The following is a 15,200-nucleotide window of genomic DNA, read 5'->3' as shown; positions in this document are numbered from 1 at the left end:
TCCGAGAATGAGCCAGCTCTTTGAGTGTCGGCTGCCTGGGAGTCTCTGGGAAATGCCTCAGTTGCCCCTCAGGTGACCCTAGTCACTGGTTGTAAAAGACTCATTCCAGTTTGGTGGCTGTCACAGGAGGATGGGAAGCTAAGGGACAGGGCTCGTGCCACCAGGCAGTTGTCAGGATGGGGCTGGAAGGCTGAGAAGCAAAGCCCTGAGAGTGTGTGCAGGGGAGCCTGCTCCTGCCCCGCGGCTGTCCGCTTTTATTGGCCTGATATCTCACCAGAAACTTCTAGTGTGATTGCTTCTCCCCAACCCCAGCCAGTGACACCCAGGTTACCTGTAGGGTGTCAGTAGTAGGTTCGTAAGTGTTCCCATTGCTAGTTTATCTCATGGAAGAGGAGGAGGGAAGGTTTTAGATAAGAAGCAGCAGAAAGTAGGTTTAATGGTATAAAAATTTTTGCATGTGGCCGGGAGCGGTGGCTCTCGCCTGTAATCCCAGCACTTTGGGAAGCCGAGGCGGGTGGATCACAAGGTCAGGAGTTCGAGACCAGCCTGGCTAATATGGCGAAACCCCGTCTCTACTGAAAATACAAAAATCAGCCAGGTGTGATAGCGGGCATCTGTAATCCCAGCTACTCTGGAGGCTGAGGCAGGAGAATCGCTTGAACTCAAGAGGCGGAGGTTGCAGTGAGCTGAGGTCGCGCCACTGCACTCCAGCCTGGGCAACAGAATGAGACTCTGTTAAAAAAAAATTTCCATGAAAAATGACTTTGAAAATAGCATGAAATCCACTTAACTCTAGGAGGTCTTCCCTGCCAGGCAGAGAGCTGGGGGAACAGAGATAGGAGGGCAGCCAGAAGGAGACTGGGCAAGCAGCTGCTCATGTATGACCCTCTGCCGGCGGAGACCACTGGGTTGGCAGAGGGCAGGAAGGCCACAGGGGGTCCTCGCCAATGCCTCATCCCACTCCATACTGCAGCCCCCAGGGCCAGGAGGAGGAGAAGTGCAGGCTGTGGGGTCAGGGAGGTATTTGGGGAGCATCCAGGCTGAGTGGCTTTCGGTTCCCTTTCCTTCACCTGCCTCCCTCCCCTGCTGCATCTCATCCTGGCTCAGACAGTTGCCTCTGCAGTGTGGCAGACTGCAGGTATTGATAGTCAAGATCAGTTTCTAGGCTCCTTAACTGGGCAGAGTTATCTGTTGTCACTTAAGTTAGAATTGGGAGGGCGGGCCGGGCATGGTAGCCCATGCCTGTAATCCCAACACGTTAGGAGGCTGAGGCAGTCGGATCACCTGAGGTCGGAAGTTTGAGACCAGCCTGGCCAACATGGTGAGACCCCGTCTCTACTAAAAATACAAAAATTAGCTGGGTGTGGTGGCAGATGCCTGAAATCCCAGCTACTCAGGAGGCTGAGTCAGGAGAATCGCTTGAATCTGGGAGGCGGAGGTTGCAGTGGGCTGAGATTGCACCACTGCACTCCAGCCTGGGTAACAGAGTGAGACTCCATCTCAAACCAACAACAACAACAACAAAACCAAAAACAAAATTGGGGCCGGGCGCGGTGGCTCACGCCTGTAATCCCAGCACTTTGGGAGGCCGAGGCGGGCGGATCACGAGGTCAGGAGATCGAGACCATCCTGGCTAACACGGTGAAACCCCGTCTCTACTAAAAATACAAAAAATTAGCCGGGCGAGGTGGCAGGCGCCTGTAGTCCCAGCTACGCAGGAGGCTGAGGCAGGAGAATGGCGTGAACCCCGGGGGGCGGAGCCTGCAGTGAGCCGAGATCGCGCCACTGCACTCCAGCCTGGGTGAAAGAGCGAGACTCCGTCTCAAAAAAAAAAAAAAAAAATTGGGGCACAATGGCACATGCTTGTAATCTTAGTGCTTTGGGAGGCTGAGGCAGGAAGATCACTTGAGGCCAGGAGTTCAAGGCTGCCAGTGAGCTATGATTGAGTCACTGCACTCTAGCCTGAGTTACAGAGTGAGATCTTGTGTCTAAAAGTAAGAGAAAAAAAAGGCCAGGTGCGGTGGCTCAGCCTGTAATCCCAGCACTTTGGGAGGCTGAAGTGGGCAGATCATTTGAGGTCAGGAGTTCAAGATCAGCCTGGCCAACATGGTGAAACCCAGTCTCAACTAAAAATACAAAAAATGAGCCAGGCGTGGTGGTGCATGCCTGTAAACCCAGCTACTTGGGAGGCTGAGGCACGAGAATCGTTTGAACCCAGGAGGCAGAGGTTGTAGTGAGCCGAGATTGTACCACTGCACTCCAGCCTGGGAGAGTGAGACCCTGTCTCAAAAAAAAAAAAAAAAAAAAAAGAAAAGAAAAAAAAAAAAGCTGGGTGAAGTGGCTCATACCTGTAATCCCAGCACTTTGGGAGGCCGAGGCAGGCAGATCACGAGGTCAGGAGTTCAAGACCAGCCCTGCCAATATGGTAAAACCCCATCTCTACTAAAAGTACAAAAATTAGCCAGGCATGGTGGTGCATGCCTGTAGTCCCAGCTACTCAGGAGGCTGAGGCAGAAGAATCGCTTGAACCTTGTAGGAGGAGGTTGCAGTGAGCTGAGATTGTGCCACTGCACACCAGCCTGGTGACAGAGCAACACTCTGTCTCCAAACAAACAAACAAACAAACAAAAAAACCTTGAATCTAATACCAAACAAACAAAACACACACACACACACACAAACACACACACACACAAACACACACACACACACACAAAAAGAAAAAAATAGAATTGGGGCACAACAAGGGAGGCATAACTGAGTTGCATGGCAGTATCCAGGACAGGGGCTGATGCCTGCAGGATCCACTGATCCTCAGAGCTCATCTTCATGGAAATAGGAGGGAGCCAAGTATCTTTGACTTGTGTTTTCTTTGTTTTGCTTGTTTTTGAGACAGTCTTGCACTGTCGCCCAAGCTGGAGTGCAGTGGCACAATCTCGGCTCACTGCAACCTCTGCCTCCTGGGTTCAAGCAATTCTCCTGCCTCAGCCTCCCCAGTAGCTGGGACTACAGGCTCACACCACCGCGCCTGGCTAATTTTTTGTGTTTTTAGTAGAGATGGGTTTCACCATGTTAGCCAGGATGGTCTTTATCTCCCGACCTCAGGTGATCTGCCCACCTCAGCCTCCCAAAGTGCTGGGATTACAGGCATGAGCCACCTTGTCTGGCAAGACTTTGGTTTTTATATTTATTTATTTATTTATTTATTGAGACGAACTCTTGCTCTGTCATCCAGGCTGGAGTGCAGTGGCGCGATCTTGGCTCACTGCAAGCTCTGCCTCCCAGATTCACGCCATTCTCCTCTCTCAGCCTCCCCAGCAGCTGGGACTACAGGTGCACGCTGCCACGCCCGGATAATTTTTTTGTATTTTTAGTAGAGACGGGGTTTCACCGTGTTAGCCAGGATGGTCTCGATCTCCTGACCTTGTAATCCACCCGCCTCGGCCTCCCAAAGTGCTGAGATTACAGGTGTGAGCCACCGCGTCCGACCTAAGACTTTGGTTTTTAAAGTCAGTTTTTCTCCAGCCAGGAATGTGTTATGAGAGGAAACAGGGAGGCAATGGTGTTGTGGGGCAAAAAGGAGCAAGACTGCCTCTCCTGGATTTCCGAAAGCGCCTCTCAAAAGTCTCAGTGCTTACCTGGGTATGGTGGTGCACTCCTGTAGTCCCAGCTACTTACTGGGAGGTAGGGGGCTGAGGTGGGAAGATCACTTGAACCCTGGAGATTGTACCACTGCTCTACAGCTTGGGCGACAGAGTAAGACCCTGTCTAAAAATGAAAAGTTGCAGTGAATGAGCGGAGAAGATGGGTGGGGAGAAGAAACTGAGGCCTATAGCCTGGAAAAACCCCATGCGAGTCGGATCTTGATACAGCCATTTGGCCCTCACACTCTAAGGTCCAAAACCATTTAAAATGTTAGCTTCTGGCCAAGCATGGTGGCTCACATCTGTAGTTCCAACACTTTGGGAGGCCAAGGTGGGAGTATGGCTTGAGTCCAGGAGTTTGAGACCAGCCTGAGCAACATGGTAAAACCCCATCTTTACAAAGAAAATTAGCCAGGTGTGGTGGTGTGCACCTGTAGTACCAGCTACTCAGGAGGCTGAGGTGGAAGGACTACTTGAGCCTGGGAGGTCGAGGCCGTAGTGAGCTGTGATTGTGCCACTGCACTCCAGCCTGGGTGACAAAGTGAGAGTGAGACCTTATCTCAAAAAAGTAAATAAATAAATACATAAATATTAGCTTTCTTAAAATTGCCATGTCATGTGGGTAGCTTGGAATTGGCTAGGATAGAGTCCCACCAACCAGCAAGTCCCACCAACCGGCCAGACGTGCTGGAGCCTACCCGATGGAAGACTCCTCCCTACGTGTTTATGTAACTGGCTCTTGCCAGTCCTTCAACTCAAAGTAATGTCACCCGCTCAGTGAGGCCCTCCCAGACCCCATCTCAAGTTGGTCTCAGTCACTGTTGCCACGTCCTTTCACTGTTGTCATCACCATTTCAACAGTCGTTTTCTGGGTTATTGTCCATTTCCTCAACCTGAAATGCAGGAACAGAGGCCCCCAGAGAGCAGGAACTCAACTGACTTGTCCACTGCTTATCCCTCTGGCTAGAACAGCGCCTGGCACATAGTAGGTGCTCAAAAAATATTCACTGAATGAAGAAGTGAGTGTGTTTGGAGTGGAAGGCTGAGTGTTTCCCCCTAGGTCCTGTGACAGAAACCCCTGTGTGTGTTCTCATGTAAAGGCTGGTCAGCGGGGTGAGGGGGAGCCGGTGCCTGTACTGACCTGCTCTTGGTCAGGCCAGACTAGGGATGAGACAGGAGCAAGAGGAGGAGGCAGAGGCAGAGAATAGTCCCTTTGGTCTGGAAGCTGCTGAACTGGATGGGAATGAGCTAAACCCATTGGATCCTTGTCTTGGGGATAGAATTGCCACATTTGGCAAATAAAAATAGGGACTACCCAATTAAATTTGAATTTCAGATAAACAAATAATAGATATATTTTTTTCAGACGGAATTTTGCCCATGTTGCCCAGGCTGGAGTGCAATGGTGTGATCTCGGCTCACTGCAACTTCCACCTCCCAGATTCAAGTGATTCTCTTGCCTCAACCTCCCGAGTAGCTGGGATTACAGCTGTGTGCCACCATGCCTGGCTAATTTTTTTTTTAGAGACGGGGTTTCACCATTTTTGTCAGGCTGGTCTCGAACTCCTGACCTCAATTGATCCACCCACCTCGGCCTCCCAAAATGGTGGGATTATAGGCGTGAGCCACTGTGCCCGGCCAACAAATAATTTTTTAGTTTGTATATGCTCCATGCAATATTTGAGACATACTAAAAATTATTCATTATTTACCAAAAATTCTGATTTGATTGTATTTTCTCTGGAACCCTACCTGGGGAGTCAGTGGTGTGCTAGTAAGTGCTCCCTGGGTCCTCTGCTCTCATTAGCTTCCTCTACCCTCCCCACCAGTCAGCTTTCTCTGGGCTGTGAGAAGATGGCAGGGGATGCCCCCCAGCTGCATCTTCATCCGCATGTGTCCAAACAGACCTGAGCAGCTTGAGTGTTGTTCTTCTGAGTTGCTTTCATCTGAGGCCTGTGTGGAGCAAGCCGTGGGCTGGACACAGACCTCACCTGCGGCTCAACATCACAATTACATGGGTGCTTTTAAGATTGGCTGTGCCCAGGCCCGACTGCCCACCAATTAAATCAGAATCTCTGCATGGTCTCATTAACCTGCCCTATGGTTTTAAATATCTCTAGATGTTCCTTTTTATGAGACAGAGTCTCACTCTGTCTCCCTGGCTGGAGCAGCCTCGACCTCCTGGGCTCAAGTGATCCTCCCACCTCAGCCTCCTGAGTAGCTGGGACCACAGGTGTACACCACTATGCCCAGCCAATTTTTTTTTTTTTTTTTTTTTTTGAGACACAGTTTCGCTGTTGTTACATAGGCTGGAATGCATTGTGATTTCGGCTCACTGCAACCTCTGCCTCCTGGGTTCAAGCGACTCTCCTGCCTCAGCCTCCTGAGTAGCTGGGATTAGAAGCACCCGCCACCACGCCCAGCTAATTTTTTGTATTTTTAGTAGAGATGGGGTTTCACCATGTTGGCCAGGCTGATCATGAACTCCTGACCTCAGATGATCCACCCACTTCGGCCTCCCAAAGTGCTGGGATTACAAGGGTGCGCCACTGTGCCCAGCCATGCTCAGCTAATTAAAAAAATTTTTTTTTGTAGAGATGAGAGTCTCAATATGTTGCCCAGGCTGGTCTTGAACTCTTGGGCCCAAGTAATCCTCCTGCCTCCCAGCCTCCCAAAGTGCTGGGATTACAGGCATGAGCCACCACACCCGGCCAGGATATCTCTAAACATCTCTAGAATCTGCTTACTTCTCTCCACTTCCACCATCACATATTAGACTGCAGTATACTCCCAACCAATCTTCCCCACATACATTCTAGCCCCTTCTAATCTGTTCTTCATGTTGCCACCAGCGCGGGATTTTTAAAACATAAATCTAAATTTACTTCCCTTGCTTCAAATCCTTCAATGCCATCCCTTTTTTCTTAGTAAAAATGTCGTAACAGTCACTTTGCAATGGGAAAACCTGGCAGACGCCAAGGAAATGAAGTGATTGAGGTTAACAGTGCCAGTACTAAGATAACTTCTGTGGAATTCTTGCCAGAAATTTATAACCTTGATCTAATCCTGAGAAAATCTCAGACAAGCCAAAATTGCCAGACACTCTACATCCTAACTGACCAGTACTCTTAAAATGTGTCAAGGCCGGCCGGGCGCGGTGGCTCATGCTTGTAATCCCAGCACTTTGGGAGGCCGAGGCGGGCAGATCACGAGGTCAGGAGATCGAGACCACGGTGAAACCCCGTCTCTACTAAAAATACAAAAAATTAGCCGGTCGTGGTGGCGGGCGCCTGTAGTCCCAGCTACTCGGAGAGGCTGAGGCAGGAGAATGGCGTGAACCCAGGAGGTGGAGCTTGCAGTGAGCCGAGATTGAGCCACTGCACTCCAGCCTGGGTGAAAAAGCGAGACTCCGTCTCAAAAAAAAAAAAAAAAAAAAAAAAAATGTGTCAAGGCCATGAGGCAAACCTGAGGAACTGACATACATTGGAGGAGACAGCAACTAAATGCGATGTGGACCCTGGATTGGATCCTGAAACAGGAAAAAGACATTGGGGGAAAACTGGTGAAATGTGACTAAGCACTGTAGTTTGGTTAGTAATATTGTACTGCTATTTTCCTGGTTCTGATCATTTTATGATGCTTATGTGAGTTTTAACATGAGGGGAAGTTGTGTAAAGGATACATGGGACTTCTCTATTATTTTTGCAACTTTTCTATCAGCTTAAAATTATTTCAGAATGATTTTATTTATTTATTTTTTGAGATAGTTTTATTTATTTTTCATCTTCCATGGTGGAAGATGAAAGTCATGTTTTACTCTGTTGCCCAGGCTGGAATGCAGTGATGTGATCTCAGTTAGCTATAACCTCAGCCTCCCAGGTTCCAGTGATTCTCCTGCCTCAGCCTCCTGAGCAGCTGGGATTACAGGCATGTGCCACCATGCCCAGCTATATATATTTTTTTGTATTTTTAGTAGTGACAGGGTTTCACCATGTTGGCCAGGCTGGTCTCGAACTCCTGGCCTCAGGTAATCCACCTGCCTCGGGCTCCCAGAGTGCTGGGATTACAGGTGTGAGCCACCGTGCCTGGTCTTTTTTTTTTTTTTTTTTTGTATTTTTAGTAGAGATGGGGTTTCACCATATTGACAAGGCTGGTTTCTAACTCCTGACCTCAAGTGATCCACCCTCCTCAGCCTCCCAAAGTGCTGGGATTACAAGCATGAGCCATTGCACCTGGCCTTATTTCCAAATAAAAGGATAAAAAAAAAATCCTTGACATGGCCTTGAAAGCCTGGTATTTTCTAGCCCCTGCCTGCCTGTCTGCCCCATAGTCTCCAACCACTCTCCCTGTGCTGCAGCTATGCTAGCCTTCCTTACCGTCTGGCCTCTTAGAGTGAACCCTCAGAGATCAACCAAGCACCCCTTCTGGGACCTCTTCCTTCCTTCCTGGATCAAGCCTCGTCATTACAGGTTCTCGTAGCTCTCCATCAGAGCCCTCCCTAAAGTTATCATCAACACTGCAAGGCAGTGCTTCTTAGCCTTGGCTGAATATTAGAATCACCTGCAGAATGTTAAAAACCTCTGGTGCCTCAGATGGGAGGGTGAATTGGTACACCCACGTTGGAAAATTGTCTGGCAATATCTATTAAAGATATTTTAGTAATGAATATATACATCTTCTATGACCTAGGAATTCTACTCCGAAATACAGTTATGTGCCTCCTAATGTTGTTTCTGTCAATGGCAGTTCACTTACAAACAGTGGTCCCATAACATTATAATTGAGCTGAAAAATTCCTATCTTCTGGTGATGTGGTAGAAGTCTTAAAGTCATTGTAGGCTGGACATAGTGGCTCACACCTGTAATCTCAGCACTTTGGGAGGTGGGTGGGTCACTTGAGGTCAGGAGTTCGAGACCAGTCTGACCAACATGGTGAAACCCTGTCTCTGTTAAAAATACAAAAAAAAAAAAAAATTAGCTGGGCATGGTGGCAGGCACCTGCAATCCCAAGTATTTGGGAGGCTGAGGCAGGAGAATCACTTGAACCCAGGAGGCAGAGGTTGCGGTGAGCCAAGATTGTGCCATTGCACTCCAGCCTGGGCAACAAGAGTGAAACTCCGTCTCAAAAAAAAAAAAAGAAAAACAAGCCGGGTGCGGTGGCTAATGCCTGTAATCCCAGCACTTTGGAAGGCTGAGGCAGGTGGATCACGAGGTCAGGAGATCGAGACCATCCTGGCTAACACGGTGAAACCCCGTCTCTACTGAAAATACAAAAAAAGTAGCCGGGTGTGGTGGCGGGCGCCTGTAGTCCCAGCTCCTCGGGAAGCTGAGGCAGGAGAATGGCGTGAACCCGGGAGGCGGAGCTTGCAGTGAGCTGAGATTGTGCCTCTGCACTCCAGCCTGGGCGACAGAGCGAAACTTCATCTCAGAAAAAAAATAAATAAAAATAAATAAATAAATGGAAAATAAAGTTATTGTAGTGCAACACATTACTCATGTGTTTGTGGTAATGTTGGTGTAAACAAATCTGTGCTGCCAGTCATATAAAAGTATAGCACACACAATTATGTACAGTACGTAATACTTGATAATGATAATTAGCAACTATATTACTGGGTTGTGTATTTACTATACTGTACTTACTTTGAATTTTTATTTTATTTTGTAGAGACAAGGGTCTCACTTTGTTGCCAGGCTGGTTTTGTACTCCAGGCTTCAAGCACTCCTCCTACCTTGGCCTCCCAAAGTGCTGGGATTATAGATATGAGCCACTGCACCTGGCCTATGCTGCGCGTTGTAATTGTTATTTTATTTATTTATTTTAGAAAAATACATGTTTTTTAATTAATTGATTTTTATTTTTTATTTATTTATTTTTTTGAGACAGAGTCTTACTCTGTTGCCCAGGGTGGAGTGCAGTGGTACAATCTTGGCTCACTGCAGCCTCCACCTCCCAGGTTCAAGCAGTTCTCCTGCCTCAGCCTTCCCCACCCCTGAGTAGGTGGGATTACAGGCATGTGGCACCACACCTAGCTAACTTTTGTATTTTTGGTAGAGACGGGGTTTCACCATGTTGCCCAGGCTGGTCTCGAACTCCTGAGTGCAAGCGATCCGCCCATCTCGGTCTCCCAAAGTGTTGGGGTTACAGGCGTGAGCCACTGCGCCTGGCCTGATTTTTATTTTTAGACACAGGGTCTTGCTTTGTCTCCCAGGCTGGAGCACAGTAGTGCAATCATAGCTCACTGCAGCCTCTAACTCCTGGGCTCAAGTGATCCTCCTGCTTCAGCCTTCCTGTTATTTTAGAGTACACTCCTACATACATCTTGTGTTTACTGCATCTCTTGATTGCACCATTTTCTCTGTATTTGATTTGATCTTGGGTCATTTTGTTTTATGGCCCCTACACATACAAAATTCACAGCTAATGTTGCCAGGAAGAGGCCACATCGAGTGGTTGACCTGGAAGCAAAATTAAAAGTGATTAAGGACTACAAAGGTGGCAAATCCGCAATGACTATTACTTGCCAGGCAGGTAGGTCCGTTCCACCATAGCTATGATTTTGAAGAACAAGAACAAAATGATGGAAGCTGTTAAAGGATCTGCTTCATTGAAGGCAATGAAATGAACAAAAACGGGAGAAGGGCCTAAATCTGATCTGGTTACATATCTAATGACCTGGGTTGAAGACCAGACACAGAAGCATATCCCTCTCAGCCACATGACAATCACTGACAAAGCAAAGTTTGTTTGTGATGTTGAAAGGAAAGACTGGATCCAACTACAGTGTGGAATTTACTGCTAGCTCGGGGTGGCTTAAACTATTCAAGAATCGTTATTCATTACATAATGTGAAAGTGAGTGGTGAGTCTGTAAGTGCTGATGTGAAGGCAGCTGAAGAATTTTTGGAAACTCTAGATAAGCTGATTGTGAGGAAAATTACTTGCAGGAGCAAATCTTTAATATGGATGAAACCTCCTATTCCGAAAATGGATGCCTGAAAGTACTTTCATTTATAAAGAGGCCAAGTTAATGCCAGGTTTCACGACTTTTAAGGACAGAATAACAGTCTTGCTTGAGAGCAATGTGGCAGGTTACACACTGAAACCCTTTGTGATCTGGTACAGGGAGAACTCCAGGGCCTTCCAGCTTATCAATAAATTCGTGTTGAGGCCTGGCATGGTGGCCCACACCTGTAATCCCAGCACTTTGGGAGGCCAAGGCAGGAGGATCTCTTGAGCCCAGGAGTTCAAGGCTGTAGTGAGCAATGATCATGCCACTGCATTCCAGCCAGGGTGACAGAGTGAGACCCTGTCTTTTAAAAAACGAACAAAAGGCTGGGCATGGTGGCTCATGCCTGTAATCCCAGCACTTTGGGAGGCCGAGGTGGGCGGATCACGAGGTCAAGAGATCAAGACCATCCTGGCCAACATGGTGAAGCCCTACCTCTACCAAAAACACAAAAATTAGCTGGGCGTGGTGGTGCATGCCTGTAATCCCAGCTACTCGGGAGGCTTAGGCAGGAGAATGGCTTGAACCTGGGAGGTGGAGGTTGCAGTGAGCCGAGATCATGCCACTGCACTCCAGCCTGGGCAATAGAGCAAGACTCCATCTGAAAAAAACAAAACAAAACAAACAAAAAAAACAAGCACACACTGCCAGTGTACTTCAGGAGCAATGAAAAGTCATGGAAACTCTGCTTCCAAGGTGCATTCCTGAATTGCTATGCCAGCACAGTGAAGTATTGTTTGGGAAGAACATACCTTCCAATATTTTGCCTATTGTTGATAATGTTCCCAAACGTCTGGCTTTTACTGGTGATCTTCATCCCGGTATCAGAGTGGTGTTTCTCCCTTCAAATACCACCTCTTTGATCCAACCAATGGATCAAGGAGCTGTAGCAGCTTTTAAGGTCTACTACTGTATTAGTCCGTTTTGACGCTGCTAATAATGACATACCCCAGGCTGGGTACTTTGTAAAGAAAAAGAGGTTTAATGGACTCACAGTTCCACATGGCTGGGGAGGTCTCACAACCATGGTGGAAGATGAAAGTCACATTTTACACGGCGGGAGACAAGACAGAATGAGAACCAAGCGAAAGGGCTTTCCCCCTATAAAACCATCAGATCTTTTTTTTTTTGAGACCGAGTCTCACTCTGTCGCTCAGGCTGGAGTGCAGTGGTGTGATCTCAGCTCACTGCAACCCCTGCCTCCTGGGTTCAAGCAATTCTCCTTCCTCAGCCTCCCCAGTAGCTGAGATTACAGGTGTGCACCACCACACCCAGTTAAGTTTTGTATTTTTAGTAGAGATGGGGTTTCACCATATTGGCCAGGCTGGTCTCAAATCCCTCACGTCAAGTGATCTGGCTGCTTTGGTCTCCCAAAGTGCTGGGATTACAGGCATGAGCCACCATGCCCGGCCCCATCAGATCTTATGAGATTTATTCACTACCATGAGAACAATATGGGGGAAACCACCCCATGATTCAATTATCTCCCACCGGATTCCTCCCACAACACATGAGAATTATGGGAGCTACAGTTCAAGATGAGATTTGGGTGGAGACACAGTCAAACCATATCAGCTACCCAAGGAAGACCTTTACCCAGGCTATTACTGCAACTGAGAGAGACACTAAGAAGACACTAATGTAATTCTAGAAGGATTACAACGTTTACGACTGCATCAAGGACCTTGTTTGGGACTGGGGCAGTGTCATCAAGGCATGTCTGCATGGCATCTGGAAGAAGAAACTGAATAGGTTTGTTCATGACTTCAAAGGATTTGCCAAGGATAAGAAGGTTGCAAAAAATCAACATAGCTGTGGTTGGAGAGGGCAAACAACTTTAACCTCGGTGTGGATGAGGATGCCATTGAGGAGGTCCTAGAGGTGGTTCCTAAGGAACCGATGAATGAGGGGTTGTTGGAACTGGAACAGGAACACATAGCTGAAGAACAGACAAGAGAAAAAGAAACTGCAGAAGAAAAAGAACTTCCAAGAAAATTCACAGTGAAGGGCTTAGCAAAAGCTTTTACAGACCTCAACCAGCTCCTTTAAAAGCTTGGAAACATGGGCCAGGCACAGTGGCTCACGCCTGTAATCCCAGCACTTTGAGAGGCCGAGGTGGGTGGATCACGAGGTCAGGAGATCGAGACCATCCTGGCTGACATGGTGAAACCCCGTCTCTACTAAAAATACAAAAAATTAGCTGGGTGTGGTGGTGGGCACCTGTAGTCTCAGCTACTCAGGAGGCTGAGGCAGGAGAATGGCGTGAACTCAGGAGGTGGAGCTTGCAGTGAGCCGAGATCGCGCCGCTGCACTCCAGCCTGGGCGAGAGAGTGAGACTTTGTCTCAAAAAAAAAAAAAAAAGTTTGGAAACATGGACCCCTCGACAATGAAAGGTTTTCCTCAATAGAGAGGAATGTTTACGGTGCAGTATTTGCTGACAAGAAAATCTATGATGACTGCATAGTATTCCATGGTGTATATGTGCCACATTTTCTTAATCCGGTCTATCGTTGTTGGACATTTGGGTCGGTTCCAACTCTTTGCTATACCTAATGCTAAATGACGAATTAATGGGTGCAGCAAAACAACATGGCACATGGATACATATGTAACAAACCTGCACATTGTGCACATGTACCCTAAAACCTAAAGTATAATAATAAAAATAATAATAAATGAATAAAAAAATAATAAAAAAGAAAAAAGGCATTAACTTAAAAACAAACAAACAAAAAAGAAAATCTATGATGAAAAAAGAAACAGATCCAGGTGCAGTGGCTCACACTTGTGATCCCAGCACTTTGGGAGGCTGAGGCAGGAGGATTGCTTGAGCCCAGGAGTTCAAGAGCCTGGACAACATAGTGAGACCCCATCTCCACAACAAAGTAAAAAGATTAGCTGAGCATGGTGGCACATGCCTGTAGCTTCAGCTACTTGGGAGGCTGAGATGGGAGGATCACTTGAACCCAGGAGGTTGAGGCTGCAGTGAGCTGTGATTGTGCCACTGCACTCCACTCCAGCCTGGGTGACAGAGTGAAAATCTGTGTCCAAAAAGAAAAGGAAAAAGAAACAAACCAAGCAAACCACCATGTATTTCTTCAGAGTGATACCTCCTCGAGAAGAGCCTCAGGCAGGTCCTTTAGGAAGTATTCCAGAATAAGGCATTGCTATTATAGGAGATGACGGCCCCATATGTGTTGCTGCCCTTAGAGACCTTCTGGTGGGATGAGATGTGACGGTGGAAGGTGGGAGACAGTGATATTGATGATCTGGACCCTGTGTAGGCCTAGGCTAATGTGTATGTTTGTGTCTTTTTTTTTTTTCAGGCTTAATCACTTTATTTTTCTTGTATAAAAACCCTATATTGTAGCCACAGCTGGAGCCTGGGTCCACTGCACGGAGACTCTAGTGTGGGTCTTGACGAGGTGGTCAGTGAATTCCTGATAGGGAGACCTAGTGAATACAGTCTCCTCCCAGAGGTCGGGGGTCAGGTAGCTATAGGTCTTAGAGATGGCATCAAAGGTGGCCTTGGCGAAGTTGCCCAGGGTGGCAGTGCAGCCCTGGGCTGAGGTGTAGCAGTCATCGATACCAGCCATCATGAGCAGCTTCTTGGGCACAGGCGCCGAGACGATGCCAGTGCCCCTGGGTGCAAGGATGAGGTGCACCAGCACGGAGCCGCAGTGGCCTGTCATCTTGCAAGGGACGGTGTGGGGCTTGCCAATCTTGTTCTCCCAGCAGCCTCTGCTTACGGGGACAATGGAGAGCTTGGCCAGGATGATGGCCCTGCGCATGGCAGAGGCCACCTCCTTGGAGCACTTAAAACCCAGACCTACCTTCCTTCCTTCCTTCCTTCCTTCCTTCCTTCCTTCCTTCCTTCCTTCCTTCTTCCTTCCTTCCTTCCTTTCTTTGTTCTTTTTTTTTTTTTTTTTGAGAAAGAGTCTTGCTCTGTCACCCAGGCTGGAGTGCAGTGGTATGATCTTGGCTCACTGCAACCTCCGCCTCCCAGGTTCAAGCGATTCTCCTGCCTCAGCCTCCCGAGTGGCTGGAATTATAGGCGTGTGCCACCACACCCAGCTAATTTTTGTATTTTTAGTAGAGATGGGGTTTTGCCATGTTGGCCAGGCTGGTCTCGAACTCCTGACCTCAGGTGATCTGCCCTCCTCGGCCCCCCAGAGTGCTGGGATTACAGACATGAGCCACTGCCCCCAGCCCCTTTCCTGATTGTCAATTACCTGAACTCTCTGTTGTTACCATCCTCTGAAGTCCTTCCAGACCTGTCCTGTCCAGTATGGTGGCGTGTGACTATGGAGCACTTGAAATGTGGCTAGTTTGAATTGAGATGTGTCGTAAGTGTAAAATATATACAGATTTCAAATACTTGGTACAAAAATATAGATACAATATTAGTAATTTAAAAATATTGATTAAATGTTCAAACAATAATATTTTGGCTATATTGAGTTAAGTAAAATATATTAATATTAATTTCCCCTATTTTGTTTTATCCTTTAATAAGAATACTGGAAAATTTAAAATTACATAATTAC

The 15,200-nt window shown here is 47.5% G+C and overlaps 1 protein-coding gene across 1 annotated transcript; it reads right to left on the bottom strand.

Moving 5' to 3' along the window:
• Positions 1–14,012: 14,012 nt before the first annotated feature.
• Positions 14,013–14,483, bottom strand: LOC116484650 (small ribosomal subunit protein uS5-like; the record flags this gene model as incomplete). The annotated part of the gene is made up of 1 exon (XM_032753720.1): positions 14,013–14,483. A coding segment is annotated over one exon (471 nt), but the record flags the coding sequence as incomplete, so codon positions are not given.
• Positions 14,484–15,200: the final 717 nt, after the last annotated feature.

The sequence above is a fragment of the Hylobates moloch genome, unplaced genomic scaffold (assembly GCF_009828535.3).
Source record: "Hylobates moloch isolate HMO894 unplaced genomic scaffold, HMol_V3 SCAFFOLD_16, whole genome shotgun sequence".
Classification (NCBI taxonomy): domain Eukaryota; kingdom Metazoa; phylum Chordata; class Mammalia; order Primates; family Hylobatidae; genus Hylobates; species Hylobates moloch.
The sequence above is the reverse complement of the archived record's forward strand: the minus strand, read 5'-3'. Positions and strand labels throughout refer to the sequence as shown.